The following is a 16,736-nucleotide window of genomic DNA, read 5'->3' on the forward strand; positions in this document are numbered from 1 at the left end:
AGGTTTCAGGGAATGTATCATCAGGAAACTCCAGAAAAATCTTGAATTACCCCAGTAGCAACAGCTACATGATAACACGCAATGCTACATTAAAAAAAAACATTATTTTGATGTATTACAAGTGAAAAATACTTTGAAAAAGAGCCTCTACCACACTTACTAACACCCCCTTATAGCCCCTATTGTCCAGTGTAGGCAGAAGCTGGAATTGACAGTCAGGAAAAAAATTAACTTCCAGGGAGAATTGAATAGAAATCCTCTGATTTTCTACAGCTACGGGAACTGGAAATTAACTCAATTGAAGACCCTGACGTAGATGGACCGTGTTTGCAACCCCATTAGCAAAGACTGACCGAATTGAGCAATTGGGAAGACAATTGACCAGTTCAACTAGTTTTTACTGAAACAAATCAATCCAGACTAAACTAAAGCACACATAAAAATGGCTAGAGATTCCCTGATAGAATACAAATCAAACCCAAACTACCTGTCCTAGGCCATTTCTTTCTCGCCATCTTTCAGGCTCCAAACCTAGCATTCCCACAAAAACCTTTAGAAAACTACAAACATATGAAAAAACAACAGAAGCTCACCATCTCAACATCTAAGAAAAAACACATGTCAAGCTCTTAAAAAAATCAAGCCCTTAAAGCATTCAAAGAAACAGTTCATAACATTACTAATTCAACCAGATCAAGCCATAGCTGCAAATTGGATACACAAACTAGACATGCAACTTTCGATTGATAAAAAGCTTGATAAATCATAAGCTCACAAAGAAGCCATCAAAACCCATCTTTCCAAATATTTATAATATGAAACATAATCGTTTTCATTAAACTAGCCTTTATATTTACTTGGGTTAACTTAAAAGCTACTGAAAACAGCTCATTTTCATTAACTGGAAAAGAAGCTCACTGATATTCTGAGCAAGAATGCATCAGCAAACAATAATCTTAGCTCAAACTTAAACCTCTTGGAGAAATAGGGAGAGCAACCAGCATCCTAATCAAAACACAAAGTATTATCATCGCCATTCAATGAAAGCAGTAACATAGGCCAGATTCGTTATCATACGTGTCACTTACTAAATAACAATACCATTATCACCATAACAAAAATCAAGCAATAGGTCAAATCAATCAGCGAAACGAAATCCACAAAAAATATGGAAAATTAAACTCGTATTTCAACTAGCCATAATCATTAAAATCATCCTGGTCAGCGTAATTAAACGCTTTAAAGGCCATAAAGTCTACCAAATGGACTGAAACCCACATCAACAAAAAAAAATACAGGAATTAAAATTCCAGAATTCAAAATACCAAAATGGATATCATCATGTCCAAGCTCTCAACGGTAACTCTTCTGGAACCTAGCACGGGCACCACGTCCACCAAACTTCTTAGTCTCGCACCTTCTTGGATCCGCTACAAGCAAAGTCCTATCGTACCTAACCAGTATATCTTTAATCTCCTTCTTGCTTTGCTCATCAACATACTTTTGATAGAAAGCAACAAGAGCCTTCGCTATGCTCTGCCTTATCGCGTAAATCTGCGAGGTATGACCTCCACCCTTCACTCTGATCCTCATGTCGACACCAGCAAATCGATGTCGTCCAAGGAGGAGGATTGGCTCGTAAGCCTTGAATCGGAGGATCTCCGGTTCAACGAGTTCAATTGGGCTGCCATTGATCTTGATTAGGCCGCGGCCGCGCTTGCAGTGGGTGACTGCTACTGCGGTTTTCTTTCGCCCGAAACATTGAACCGACTCTGTTGGTGCAGCGGTCGCCATTGTTAGGGTTCGGTCGAAGCAGAATGCAAACGTTAAACCCAGGTGATCTAAGAAGCGGAGAGTAAATGAAGAGTTTATAGTGGGGGTGCTAGGGTTTTTCAGTTAGGGTGGAGGAGAGCAGGCTTGGGTTTTGATGAAATTACGAAATTGACATTATGGTGAAAGCGTGGATAGGGAGTTGGGCTGGGCTAAAATTAAAATCTCCAGGTGATTTTTGTTTTTTCTTATTTATTTTTGTTTGTGGAGCCAATCAATGAATTATATTAAAAAAATATGACGTAATTAGAAAAATATAAAATTTGAAAGGGCAATTTGTCGAACGTAGCAGAATGTAGCTGTGCCCTGATGGACTAAATTAAATTATTAAAAAAAAACATTAATTCTCCTCAAGTTACAAAACATTATTTATTGTGTGGTATAATTATGAATATGTCCTTCTAGATATTAGAAGCAGATTTCTCTTTACATCATTATTTTTAACATATTATATAGGGATATATTCATCACTTTCCTTTTCTTTTCTTTAATATATTTTCTTATTTTTTTAATTTTTTTAGGGTTTTATTATTTTTTTCTATTAAATTAGTCTCCGCTGTATAATCAAAATTACCGATTTTAAAAGTTAATATAAATTTATTTTTTATTTTTTAAATTGATTTATTTTAATTTCTTCCTTTAAATTCTTTAACTTATTTTTTTATAAAATTATCTCAATATCATACTTATAATAGTGAAGGTTTACCCATAATAGTGGGGGTTTTGAATTCACTTGGTTTCTATGTTTTTTTAATTTTTTAATTTTTTATAATATTAGATTATTTGATAATCAAAATAGATTTAGATGTGATTCTTTTTTTTTTTTTACTAGTTTATTGATTATTGTTATATATTTTTTTCTATATTATTGAAATTACTTACGTAATCAATAACTCGTAACTTAGGATTTGTTTTCACCCTAATATTATTTTACGTCAAAGGAAATTTTGCCCGGGCAACAAATCCAGCGATAAGTGCTTCAACTTGGTCATGGTAACCAAGGACCAAGTGTTAAATAGCTATGTTTGAGAATCTGACTGGGTGATGGGCTCGGGCTCGGGACCGGGCCCAGCGATTAAAACTATTCTTCGACCGGGTCCAGATTAATATTTTCTCTGGAGGTGGTCCCAAAGAAGTTCAGCACGTTTGTTTAACACATTATTATAATTTGTTTTCAATAAATATATATATTATGTTTCCAATACATGAATGACAAGGAAAAGGTGAAGCAATAAGATGCATACGTTAAAACACGGGGTTGCATGAATCTAACAAATCAAGGTCATGAAAGCTGGGAGCGAGATCTATCATGTCATTTTAATGTTCTTTAACTCCCACGGTACTTTCCCCGAGTCCGATTCAGCACGTGGTAGGTACAGATACTAATGTATTTAAGGATGTAGGAAACTGTTTATTGAGCCATAACACACGATTAAATACTACTTGATTTATACATAAACACATGTTTCAAGAGATACATTTAAATTAGTGCTAGCCTGTATGTACACATATAGGAATATATAGGTTCTTCAAATTGGTTTATGAGAGATTGCGTGGTTGAAAACTCGTTGGGATTCTTAAGGTAATTTCTCTTTTCACTGCAAATTATCATTTTTAGTTTGATTTAGTTTTTATAAAGAAAACAACTAAATTAAAATTTTAAAAAAAAAGAATCAAATTGAAATTGGTTCAAACTAACCAGTTTGGGTTCAGTTCGGTTTAGTTTTTTGAACAAAAACCTGTTTTAATCGGATGACTCGATTTTTCGTTTTGACTTTGTTTTTCGGTTTAGCTCTTAGTTTTTATTCAATTTTTTTTATTTTAAACTTATAAAACTGAAACCGAACCAGTCAGTTTTTTCAAAATTTTAATTGGTTTTTTCATGGTTTGGTTTTTTTATTATTTTTTTCCAGTTTTCTCGATTTAATCGTTTTTTTGCTCGCCTCTACTTTTTGCACCCTTTACGTGAACAACATGTTTTTTTTCTTCTTCTTTTTTGCATGAACCGGTATCCCTTCTATACAAAGGATTAAACATTGATCCTATCCCAATTAAGATTTAACCCCTACCCTCTCTTATCAGCCATGAAGATCGCATTTACTCTGTCTTTATGGTCCTTTTGGTGTGGTTTTTTCCCATGAAGGGCAGTGCTAATACTCACAGAGATTGCCCTCTTCGTTGTTAATGGTATTGCATGTGTCCAGGTTTAGCCCCTTACTCTTGAGCCAGATTGGTCACGCCAATAATGAATCCAGATTGAGTTTGAGGCTTGCAACGCTAGTCACCAAGCTTTGACAAAAAACACGAGCCAAGGTCAATCAAAATCACTACCACAAAAAATAACGGGCCACCGATCCTATCCGAACACTCGCATAAAGAGGTGTTTGGAAGTTTGATAGCGGTTGTTTTTTAAAATAATTTTTACTCAGAAACACATCAAAACAATTAGAATTTATATTAAAAAAATAATTTCAAGTAAAAAGAATTGACAATTCTTTATTTTGACCGCACTCCTAAATAGGGGCTGAGACCACTCTCATTTCTCATGTTTGGGGCCATACAGACCTTTGATGTACTAAATCCAGGAAGGTTGAGGAGTGTCCACAAAGCCTAGTTGGTCTTATTGTCATAGTTTTCGAGAAGCTCGGTTGACCCAATTGACACAATCTTCGAAAAGACTTAACTGGCCCAACTAGCCCACTACATGTAGACCTTTGTCTAGGCTTTAAGAGCTCCTTGAGGACATATACTAGGACCCAATGTTTGCATCTCATATAGAAATGAGCAAAACCATCTTTTCCTCACATGAGTGGCGTGTCATAAGTTTTCTAAAATATGCATGTTAGTCCTTAAACTTTAAAAATCATATAAATTATACAATTTGAGTACCTCAATATTTTTTCAATTCAATGTTGGCATAAAAGTTTATTCTTGTTTATCTTATAGTCCCTAGTTGAGAGAGAAGACAAGGAAAAGTATCGTTGACACAAATATAGGCCAATAAAACTTTTTTTTTCCTCACATGGGTGGCGTGTTATAAGTTTCATAAAATATACACTTTAGTCCTCAAACTTTAAAAATCACATAAATTATACAATTTTAGTATCTCAATATTTTTTTCAATTCAATTTTGGTATAAAAAATTCATTTCTTTTGTATCTTGTAATTCCAAGTTGAGAGAGAAGAGAGAGATCATCGGGTTCCGGTGGTAGAGAGAGAAAAGTATCGTTAACATCGATGTAGGCCAACAAAACATATGATATTTGTGTCAAATGATTACATTCAATAAGGGGAGTTCATATTAAGTGTTTTTTTTTTACCTTTAAAGTACGTGAAAAAAATAGATCTGAGCATGGGTTGATTTCAGTTTTTAAAGTGGTCTTTGGGTTTTTTTGAGGTCTTAAATAGGTTTGTTATGGTTCACAGTGCTTTTGTAGATGTTTTAGGTAAAAAAATATATGAGCTTGATTTTCGGAAATTACAATGGTTGGAATCTAGGCAAATCAGATGACGCATCGTCGGCCTCAACAAGAAATTATTTTTTTAAGTGGGTTAGACGACATGTTGTTCATTCCCAATTGTAAAGAAAAAAAAGGGCCCAGTCGCGTGGACCCTCACAAAATAGGTCAGGCATGTTAGCCTAACTTATTAGGCCGAACAATGCTCAGCCTTTGATTTATTTTTTTAATTAATTATTTTTTAATGGTTTTTTATCTAAATTTTTTGTTTTATATTTAACTTAGTACTCATTCATTCTTTGATTTTATTTAAATGATCTTTTTTAAATGATAATTATTATTTTAGTTATACATTTAAATTTAAAGAATTTTTCTGATTTATCTATATATATTTTTTTTTATCTTTTGTATGGTGTTATTTTCCCCTTTTATTTTATTCGATTAATTTAATCTATGTCATTATTTCTATTATCATTTGCATGAATAAAAAATTATTTTAATAAATAAATTTAGCAAACACAATCGGATAAATATCCTGTTTTTTATATTAAATATCTTGATTCACGTATTTATCTTAATTTTTCATATTTTATTTTTAAGTATCATTAAGTATTTTTTATTCATCTATTTGCATGTATAGTTCTTGATTTATGTGATTACTTGTATATATAAATTTACTTCAATTTAAATTTTTTAAATTATAAATATAAATTGAAAAAATTCATATATATAATTTTATATATAAAATAAACACAAGTCACCTAACTAATTTGGTGATAGGTGAAAATCAATAGTATCATTGCTTAATACAAGCAATGATGTCACTGGTATGTATGCTTTTTTGGTATTGTTTCGTAAAGTGACATGATCAAAATATTGATGTTTTTTCCTAAGTGTTGGAGTGTCAAAGTAATAAATAACCTGACAAGATTAGGATCGAATTATAAGGAGATTAACTATAATAATAATAATAATAAGTTAAAATGTTTTTTGAGATTGAGATTAATGTGAGGATTAAATTTTTTTTTGAGATTGAGATTAATGTGAGGATTAAATAATGATAAAAACAAATGTCAAGATTAGAGAATCCACTAATGGTATTTCAAATAAGTATAATATAAACTCTTTTTATTATTCAACTAAAAACTACATATAAAGAAGGTTCCAATCGGATGATATTTCATTAATATCTCATTATAAATTATTAACATGATCATATTAGTTATTTTATTTAAGTAATGTCAATACTTTTAAATATTATCAGGAATTTATGATGCTAACTTATGTTAACAACAAATCAAGTTCCTTTCATAGCATAAGTATCGGTTATACCATACAGTTGGCTATGAAGAATCAAGCATTTATTGTATTAAGTGTTATATAACACAAATCTCGATTAACCATTTAACAAGTAAAGTATTAAGAATTAATAAGATAAAAATGATAAAAAATGTTAATAGCAAGCTTTCTTGGATGTAAGCATTAAAGTCCATATTAAGTTTATATTATACATATCCTAACACCACATCATTAGTGAAACCATTTCACCTTAACATATTAAACTTAGCCAAACATTTTGAAGAGGAAAAACATAAATAAACAAGATGAGAACATAATTATATAAGTATAGCAAAGGAAATAAAAGACATAAATAAGATATTAATGAAATTATAATATAAAATAAAACTCGAACATTAAAACTAGAAATAAAGAAAGCAAGTAAGGAAATAATCTTAATATGAAAAATAAGATGCGTAAATACATGCAAATGCCTTCTTTTATAGGCTAAAATTCAGAACTATTGATTTAATGACTAATTGTTGGGTGAATGACCACATCTTGACTTGTCGATAATTTTTATTTTTTTGTCTGAATAAAACATCATTGCTAATATCAGAATTTAAACAAATAGTTTTCATGAAAGTTTTGGAAAATGATCTCAGCTTTCCAACAAAATAAGAATTAGCACATTTGGACTTTTAAAAATCGAGATATGGGCTAAACACTAAATAGTGTCTAGGCTACTAGACAGATTCCTACTTTTTTATTGTTGCTACCATTTGAACTCGAAAATAACACTTTTAAATCTTGGACTTTTCATAAAAGTTTTAGGTCTATATCTTAGCTTTTCATACATATAAACTAGACCTAAATCCAAGTTTCACAGCTCCAGTTATGATTCAATAATCAAATGGTGTTCCAGTTTAGACAAAGTCAGCATCTCTTTTTTATTTTTGGCCCTCTCTTTGTCTTCTCAATTTCAATTGTTAAACTCATCAATCAATTATTTGATTTATATGATAGGCTTGCATTTAAGATGAATATTTATGATAAATTAAAGATATCTTATATTATTAGACATGTTATTATAAAACATGCTTTAGTTAAGGAGTTATTGATACTTCAAGTGCAAAATGATGATATAAAACCTTGATAAAAACATACTTTTAAGTACTAATCACACCCTTCCACTAGCTTATTACTAGTCCCTTGTAATAAAATTGTTAAAATAGAAAAATAATTTGCAAGTTCCATAAAGCAAGGCATTCATCATTCAACTTTCATTAATCTATCTATATAAACAAATTCTTATTAAATTTATATATCTGCTTCATACTTTTTAAATAAGATATTAATAAAAAAAAAATTTATGCTCAATATATCAAAATATAATTCAAGGGTTTTACTTAGAAGAAAATAAAATTTTGTTCTAATATTTAAGGTTAACTTCCTTAGATTAAGATTATTTTCCTTTTCTTTTCTTTTCTTTTCTTTAATATATATGCATATAACTTAAAACACAATACATCTTCAAACTGTGTAATGAGTTTTAGGCTAATAACTCCCAGATCAGTTGGTATTAGGACATTAGTTATTGAGACACCTCTTCGAGCTTAGTAACTCGGGTTGCAGATACTGATATGTAGATAGTACAATGTTTGATTCTCTTTTCTCCTTAAACCATGTAACAAGCACTGAGCCAATAACTCTCAAGTCAGTTGACTTTAAAGTATTAGGTGTTAAAACACCCCTTTGGGCTTAATTATTTTAGTTATAGAGGCTACAAAACTAAACTTCTTTGCATTTTTATTATAATTAATATTATCATTTTTTTTTAATTATATGCTATCCATTTTCCTTAGTTGTTATTTAATAAAAAAACATAAATAATATCATAATTCAATGTGCAATCCACAATCATATGTTAAAGTATGTGTGTAAAAATAAAGGTTTAAAAATACTTGTTTAATGAGTATATAAGCAAAATCAAGTGATAACAATGTGAAAGTTTGTTAACCTGAATATTTCAAGAAGTATTCTGATAGATCTTGTTAAGAATGTTTATTAAGAAACGTCTCAAGAGTCACTAGAGTCATTAAAATTCCTCATTTATTCTACTATTCTAGTAATAACAGTTTTGCAAATGATTTTAATAATAGAAAACACAGTTAGTTAATTTTTTTACTTGGTCCGAAACTAGCAAATAGGTGCACATGTCTTTTCTTGACGGGTCAGTGTTTAGTTTGGTTTATTAGACCCAATAACATTTTATTTTATTTTTTGATACTTTTTAATTTTTTTTAAAATGTAATTTTTTTATATATGTTTTATTAATACCCCTTTCTCTGTGATTTGTTTGTGGCTTTTCCAGTTTTTTTAAATAGTAATTATTTTTTAATTATATTGGATGTGTTTAATTTTTAGGAGATTAGTATAATTTATTTATAATTTTTCTTATCTATTTTATATAGATTAAATATTTATTTCTGATAATTTTTTTAATATGTGCAGCCTTGTACGTATTTTTTTGTTTTATTTTTATTCAATAAATTTTATATATGTATCGATTTTCATTAGAAATTAATTTTAATAAACAAATTTATTAAACACAAGCAAATGGATTTTTTCTATTTTTGAATAAATATTTTTTTCATGTTACCATGATTTTTTTTAATATTTATATTATTTTATTGTTATCATTGTTTCTTTTTTTTAATATAATTCAAATAAAATTAATTTATTTATTTGGTTAAAATTATAACCCGAGTTATTAATTTTATTTTATTTTATTAAAAAACACACTTGCATGCCTATATATTTCACCAATCAAGTTTGAGTCTAATCATGATCATAAAAAAACTTACAGACGATTTGACTCTGTTTATTTTTGTGTTTCAAAAGTACTTTTAAAAAAATTTGAAAAGTTTTTATTTTTTTTCTTTGCTTCATTTTTTGTTTTGTGTTTTCAAATTATTTTGATGTGCTAATGTTAAAAATAATTTTTTAAAAAATAAAAATATTATTTTGATATATTTCTAAGTGAAAAGCATTTTGAAAGACAATTACACTCTCAAACAAACCTATACCATTTATTTTTCAAATCTTAGATTCAGCTAGGAATTTTTTTATTTTTTATTTTTTTGTCCTTGGACAATGTGAGGACTTGCTCTTTGGGCTCTATATAGGGGTACAAAAAAATTAAAAAACCAAGAAAATACAAAAAATTAACTAAAAAAATCAAATCATGAAAAAAAAATAGACTAAACTGATTAAAATATTTAGAAAAATATCTGATTCGGTTTGGTTTTCAGTTTTGTATTGCTTGAACTTGGTAGATCGAACCGAATCGGTTTGGTTCAAAAATATAAAAAAGCTAAAAAGCTCCATAGTTTATACCTTTTACAATAAGCATTAAGACTTGATAATTAACCCTATCATAGTAACCTTGTTCTTGTTCTCACAGCCGCCGTCTCCCTCATACCTCAGTCCTTATTCGCACAGCCACCCCCTTTCTCAAGACTAACCCTCAGTCATTAGTCCCCATTCACATAGCCACCCCTTTTCTTAGGCCTCAATCCTCGTTCGCACAGTTGTCCTCTCCTCCAGCTCTTGTTTACACAGCCACTTCCTCCCTCAAGTCTTAGTCCCCATTCTCACAACCGCCCTTTCCTCGAGGCCTTGGTAATCAGTCCTTAATCGCCCCCTTCCATTATCATATGCTTTGTGATTCTACTGTTGCCTTAATTATTATTTAGCTTTCTGTTGATTTTGTTTCATCATTGGTTTTAGAGTATAGGAAATTAGGTGTTGGACTTGCTTATTATTCTATTTTATAACAATTCATTAGTGATTCAATATTACTTTTGTTTTCCTTGTGAAAAGAAAAGGCATTATGATTCAATGAATCTAAAACCCTCTTATTATCTGTGTATGTTTATGCATGTTCATGTGCTTTTTTAGTTTTTCTAGCAGTTAGGATCGAGAAAAAACCAAATAAAAAAGGCATATAAGTTTTTTCAATTTTGGACATAAAAAACCAATCCAAAACCAAACCGAAACCAGTCATAACCGACCTGTTTCGGTTTGGTTTTGGATTGGTTTTTGATGCCCAAAATCATTTGGACCGATTTCAGTTTGGTTTCAGATTGGTTTTTAGTTTGGTTGTTTTTTATGGATAAAAACCGAACTGAACTAAAAATGATCACCTCTAACTCTAACCCAGGTGGGATGAGTGGAGCATGTTATTAGATTAAAAAAATAAGATATTAAAATAAAAATTGGAGGAAAGATTGTGGATAATAAAATATTTGTTTGAAAAGTCATTAGATTTTTTTAATATAAAAAAATATTTAAATGGTGATAATATAATTGGATCCAAATTAACTTAATTAATCCACGGATAACCTAGTAAAAATTAAAAATAAAAAATAAAAAAAATTTAAGGTTTAACAATTTAAAATTGAAAGATAGAAAAAAATAGAAGTTAAATTATGCTAATTTTTGAAACCATTAATTTTGATTATGAGACCAAAATGACTGTACACAAGACCATACAAAAATATTGAACAAAATTCTTCACCATTAATTTTTTTTTTTAAAAAAATAGCAGTCAAAATAATAAAAACCAAACCTAGTATAAAAACTAACGAAAAAAATAATAAGGGATTTAATAAAAAATAATTAAAAAAGTAAACAATTAAAAAAATGATAATTAAAATTTGATGATAAAATAGAATATTGAGAGATAAGATTGAAAGAATTTTTTTTTTAAATGGTAAAAGAATGAGCAATAAAAAAAATGAGAACTATAAATATATAAAAAAGGATAAAAAACATAAATCAAGAGAATGAGTGCTATATTTAATATAAAAAAAACTAGATCAAATGAAAAAAGATGAAATTAAAAAAACAATTTAAAAAAAAACACAAAGAAAGACCAATAAAAAAAGAGAGGATCATAATTGAATTTTTTCTCTATTATTTTTTTATTAAAATAATATTATTTTTACTTTTTAGCTAAATAAAAAAATCAAGTGATTAGTTAAGGGAAAATCATGTGAACACCCGTTGATTTTGTTTTTATATATTTTTTAAAAAATAATGCAATTTTTACTTCCTACCCAATATAAAAACTGATTGACCTTGGTAATCTTGGTTATTTGACCCAACCTGTTACTTAGGACAAGATGAGAATCGACTCTAGAACTAGATTTTAAAAGCATGATAAAAAAATAACTACCAAATATGATATGAAAATTTAATAGAGTTAGACAATAAGAGATGAAATCGCCACAAAATAATTAATTAAGATGAGACAATAAGAGATGAAATCGCCACAAAACAATTAATTAAGAAGAGAATTCAAAATAAAAGGAATTGTAATAAAGGATCAAATTCAACAAAAAAAATTCAATTAAATTATTAGGGATTAAATAGAAAAATAAAATCCAATTAGCAAAAGATTAAAATCAAAATAAATAGAAATAAAAAATAAAGATCAAATTTGGTGGAAAAAAAACATAAAAAATCAAATATCAAAAGATGAAATTTAAAAACAAATAAAACAAATTTGATTCAATTAAAAGATTGAGGACCCTTTGCAAAGCCAACATACCTTTTAAGGTAAAGGAGAAAAAAAAAAAGAGGGAGAGGAGAGTTGTTATCAGAACTCCTTCATGTCATGAATGCTAACATATATCACCCTATTATATAGAGAATGTTATATTACTTTAGATGTTGTCCTATCGTGTAAAGGATGATATGTTATTTTTGAACGCTATCTTAGAAGGTTATCAATAGCTACCAAGAAATGTCGCATACATTACCTAACAGGTACTATTATTTTATATTTACAAAAATATATTAATTATTTTAAAAAAAAAAGTTATAAAAAAACTATAATATCATTGATCTCACGAGATAATTGCAAAAAATAAATAAATTGAGATTATAATCTTATGCGAAACATTGATCTCACGAGATAATTGCAAAAAAAAAAAAATTGAGATTATAATCTTATGCGAAAAAGAAGAAGAAAAGAAGTTGATTCTATGAGTTATATGGTAAATATTTTGTATAAAAAATATAAAAATTCAAAAACACTTTTTAACATGAAAATATAATTCCACCCTAGGTGCATGTTTATTTTCTTATAATTGAAGAGCTCGTCAGTTGTTTTACCATGAATTATACTATTCACAGTTCACGGTAAAACACTGAAGAGTTTAGTGTTCTATGTAATGTGATAGTTAGTCTAAGAAAGCCACTGCTGATAAATATCTAAAGGATGTAAGGCACATAATCTGTAGGTGATCAAATTTTTAAACATTAAAAATAAAATAAAAACTTTAAAAAACAATATCATCACTATCCCAATTACTTTCATCTTTAATTATAACATACCTGCAAAGTTATAATAAATATCGGTATTCACGAAGAAAAAGAGAAAATGATAAAAAAATTAATTTTAAAAAAGTTAAACATTTTGAAAACTCACACCCACTCATTAATTAAAGAGCGATCGTGTCCGCAAATCTGAATCGCCAATTACCAACCAAACTAAATTCCACTGTCCCCCTCCTCTCTCCCCCGGCCCTCATCTAACTCTCCAATGGCTCCACCGGAAAGTGACTCCGTCGAGCCTGTAACTCCGGCAGGCAGACTATTCCTCCTGCCAGAACTGAATACCATAATCCACTGTGCAATTGGTTTAAAAGACAAGATAGACGTAGACTCCACAAGATCAGCAATCAAGAATTCTCTCATGCTCAAGCACCCAAGATTTTGCAGCATCCTAGTACGTGACAAGAATGGACGGGAGCACTGGAAAAAAACAGATATCGATATCGATCAGCACTTCATTATTGTAAACAAAAAGACATGTACTGATGATGATGATGTTGATAAAGTAGTGAATGAATATATAGCTGATTTATCAGTTAGTACTCCACTTGACATGAACAAGCCTTTGTGGGAAGTCCACGTCATGTTGGAGCAAAAGTGTGCTATCATGAGGATTCATCATGCGTTGGGAGATGGGATCTCTTTGATGTCAATGCTTTTGGCGAGCTGCAGGACAGCGAGCGATCCTGAGGCGATCCCTACCTTGGTCACTATGAGGAGGCCGGATTATGGGAAGAAGGGGAAACAGCAGGATTGGAGAGGGGTTATTTTGAGAGTTCTAAAGATGGTTTGGTTTAGCATGGCTTTTAGTTTGGAGTTTGTGTTGAGATTTTTGTGGGTTAGTGACAAGAAGACCGTGATTTCTGGTGGTGATGGGGTGGAGTTGTGGCCGAGGAAATTGGCTACTGCCAAGTTTTTGATTGAAGATATGAAGACTGTGAAAGGAGCTGTTGCTAATGCGGTAAGTACATGTGCTCTTTTACCTTTTTCTGGGAAACAAATTACAGATTTTGTTATTATATATATTGATGGAGTGATTTGCTTGTGAATTTGTGATTAGCCATTGAAAGGTGTCTTTGCTTTTAGCTTCACAACCTGGTCTATCTGTCTTCCAACAACATATCTTTGCCTTTTTAGATCCACAATGTTGTTGGATTTGAAGTTTTGTTTTTTTAATTAATTAATTAACGACAATCTTGATCAATAATAATTCATAATTGAATAGAAAAAGTTTATTTTTTTAGATTAACGCCGTTATAGTTATCCATACCTTATTTAAACTAGTAATTTTTAAAAAATAAATTTAAAATTTAGCTAATTATGTTATACAAGGTTGGTTGATGAAATGGTTTAATTAATATATATAGAAAGGGGTGTTTAAAAAATATGTCTAGATTATTTGTAACCAGGATTATTAGAAGCCCTGCTAATTATCATCTTGCAATTACCATCTCTCATGACTGTTAGCCACTTCATAACATATCATATTTACCACGTGGCAGGGGTTAAAATCTTTCAAATAAACAAACTGCTCAGTTGAATATGTGTCAACACTAAATGTTAATAGTATCTCTATTTTACAGTATATGATTATGATATAATTATCACACGATGAAGATAGACCAGGGGTTCTTCGCGTAATCAATGATTAAAGAGCATGCTAGGGTGATTAAGAGAGTTAATTTAACAATAAACCAGAGCTACGAATTGTATCAATCTGCCCTTTTCTTCTGTCATGTTTTTGTTTCAGCCAATACTACGATCATGACATCTAAACAACTTTATGAACGCTAAAAAGCAGGAAGTCATGTTTTGTGCTATAAGACCCACAATGTGATTAGTGTCATATCAACGGGGAGGGAAAAACTAATTGAACCAAAAAAAGAAGAGAAAAAATCGTGAGAAAACTTGTTCATATCGGGGATTTTCATGATATGTTGTGGCCACTGATGAAACAACAAGTTAATAGTCAAATCTAGCAGGTAGAATAAAGTTATGTGAATCTTTTTTTTCTTGCAATATCATCTGGACTTAATTAAGGAAAAACAAACATGGAAGTCAGGCAAACAGGTGTCTCCACCAACAACATTACTGTCAGGCAACGAATGATTGAGATCCTTGGACATTTCGACTGGCAGACATGGGAACAATAGCATACACGCTGTTCATTTCTGATATAATGACTTTGATTCTGTCAAATTAACGCAGACCATTAATGACGTCCTGTTCGGGGTGATATCATACGGACTATCAAGATATTTGGATCACAGATCTCCGAAAGGTAAAGCGAGATTTTGTTTTGGTGCTTGGATTTCGGATTTTGAACAAACATTTCCGTACTATTTATATTGAATTCAATGCATCTGTAGCTCTGAAAGAGGGCCAGCAAATAACAGGAATGGCCATGGTTAATTTAAGAGAACAGCTATCCATGCAGGTGAATTATCCTCTTCCTTCACTCTCTCTACGTTTTTTCAAGATTCCAAAATAGTAAATTCGGGACCAATGTCTTATCAACACAGTTGTCATATTCTAGGTAAACCCAGATAAAGCTACTAGCTCAAACCATATTGGAAAACATTTGCGAACTTCAGATGACTAGTTTAGTAATATAACGTAAATGAGTAACTTTTTAATCCAAGGATGGATAATTTATTTGTTTCAATCTAAAGAAATCTATAGCCTGTCGAAATAGATCTATCTAGACATTTTACATACGGTTAATAACATGTTTTCGCTTATACTTTGCAAGCCATTCAAATGGTTTCCTGACTGACCTGTTCAGGATCTATCCGAGATGTTGAAGAACAATTCAGGATCGCAATCACGATGGGGCAACAGGTTTGGCTTCATTCTCCTACCTGTTTTTTATCATAAAAGTGATGTCGACCCTCTTCAGCACGTGGGACGAGCCAAGACGATGATTGACAGGAAGAAAAAAACATCAGAGGCTCACTTCACGTATCATATCGGACATCTAGCAATGTCTTTTCTAGGACCGAAGGTAAACAAGACATTGAGATTTTCTTACCTCATAGTTTTGATGTATGCTTATATATAACTCGATTCTGTTTGCATTTCAGGCCGCACATGTCCTTAATTACAGGGTTCTTTGTAATACTACGTTTACGTTCTCAAACGTGGTTGGACCCCAAGAGTTGGTTACTATGTCAGGCAATCCTGTAACGTTCATAAGGGTGAATACATCTAGCATACCCCATGTACAACCTCTGAACTTTAATGATTCTCCATTTTTAAACTTTAATGCCATTGTTTGTTGGTTGGTAATGCATAGAGTAATTTGTTACTAATACAAGTGTTTTTTTTTTTTTTTGTTGGGTGATAATGCAGGCACTCACGATGCACATGGTGAGCTATGCAGGAAGAGCTGACATGCAAATCATGGTAGCCAAAGACATTATCCCGGACCCAGAATTTCTTGCCAAGTGCTTTGAAGATGCCTTGTTTGAAATGAAGGAAGCAGCTGCAGCCACTGTATAAATTACTCACGGAATACATATATTGTCATTGTCTCATTAATTAATTAGCACATTGGTTTCACCACACCGATTTAATCGTAGAATGAAATACTTGTAATATTTAGTGTGCTATTGGGAAACCACGTTTCCTTTCCATATGTTATTTTTAGAATCTATTGTTTAAATTTTTTTTAAAGCTATAATCACAATTAAAAGCCATAGCTTTTCTAAGCGGATTTTTAAGCACAGATTGCTATTGAAAAAAATGCAAGTACATGAAAACTTA

General features: G+C 30.5%; 2 protein-coding genes across 2 annotated transcripts; one reads left to right on the forward strand and one right to left on the reverse strand.

The window, feature by feature from the left end:
• Positions 1-1,155: 1,155 nt before the first annotated feature.
• Positions 1,156-1,886, reverse strand: LOC105107780 (40S ribosomal protein S16). Its single transcript, XM_011001822.1, has one exon. The coding sequence runs from the start codon at positions 1,792-1,794 to the stop codon at positions 1,354-1,356; it is 441 nt and encodes a 146-aa protein (XP_011000124.1). The 5' UTR covers positions 1,795-1,886; the 3' UTR covers positions 1,156-1,353.
• An 11,205-nt stretch (positions 1,887-13,091) lies between these two features.
• On the forward strand, positions 13,092-16,669 carry LOC105107782 (O-acyltransferase WSD1-like). Its single transcript, XM_011001824.1, has 6 exons — positions 13,092-13,932; positions 15,180-15,252; positions 15,341-15,408; positions 15,757-15,975; positions 16,055-16,192; positions 16,323-16,669. Exons 1-6 carry the CDS (start codon positions 13,180-13,182, stop codon positions 16,470-16,472), a joined length of 1,401 nt encoding a protein of 466 aa, XP_011000126.1. The 5' UTR covers positions 13,092-13,179; the 3' UTR covers positions 16,473-16,669.
• The last annotated feature ends 67 nt before the right edge of the window (positions 16,670-16,736 follow it).

The sequence above is a fragment of the Populus euphratica genome, unplaced genomic scaffold (genome assembly GCF_000495115.2).
Source record: "Populus euphratica unplaced genomic scaffold, PopEup_1.0 scaffold166.1, whole genome shotgun sequence".
NCBI classification, from domain to species: domain Eukaryota; kingdom Viridiplantae; phylum Streptophyta; class Magnoliopsida; order Malpighiales; family Salicaceae; genus Populus; species Populus euphratica.

Coding starts and splice junctions, on each gene's coding strand:
- LOC105107782 (XM_011001824.1), top strand. CDS start 13,180: ATGGCTCCACCGGAAAGTGACTCCGTCGAGCCTGTAACTCCGGCAGGC. Junction 13,933..15,179: donor AAGGAGCTGTTGCTAATGCG/GTAAGTACATGT, acceptor AAATTAACGCAG/ACCATTAATGACGTCCTGTT. Junction 15,976..16,054: donor TGTCTTTTCTAGGACCGAAG/GTAAACAAGACA, acceptor TTTGCATTTCAG/GCCGCACATGTCCTTAATTA.
- LOC105107780 (XM_011001822.1), bottom strand. CDS start 1,794: ATGGCGACCGCTGCACCAACAGAGTCGGTTCAATGTTTCGGGCGAAAG.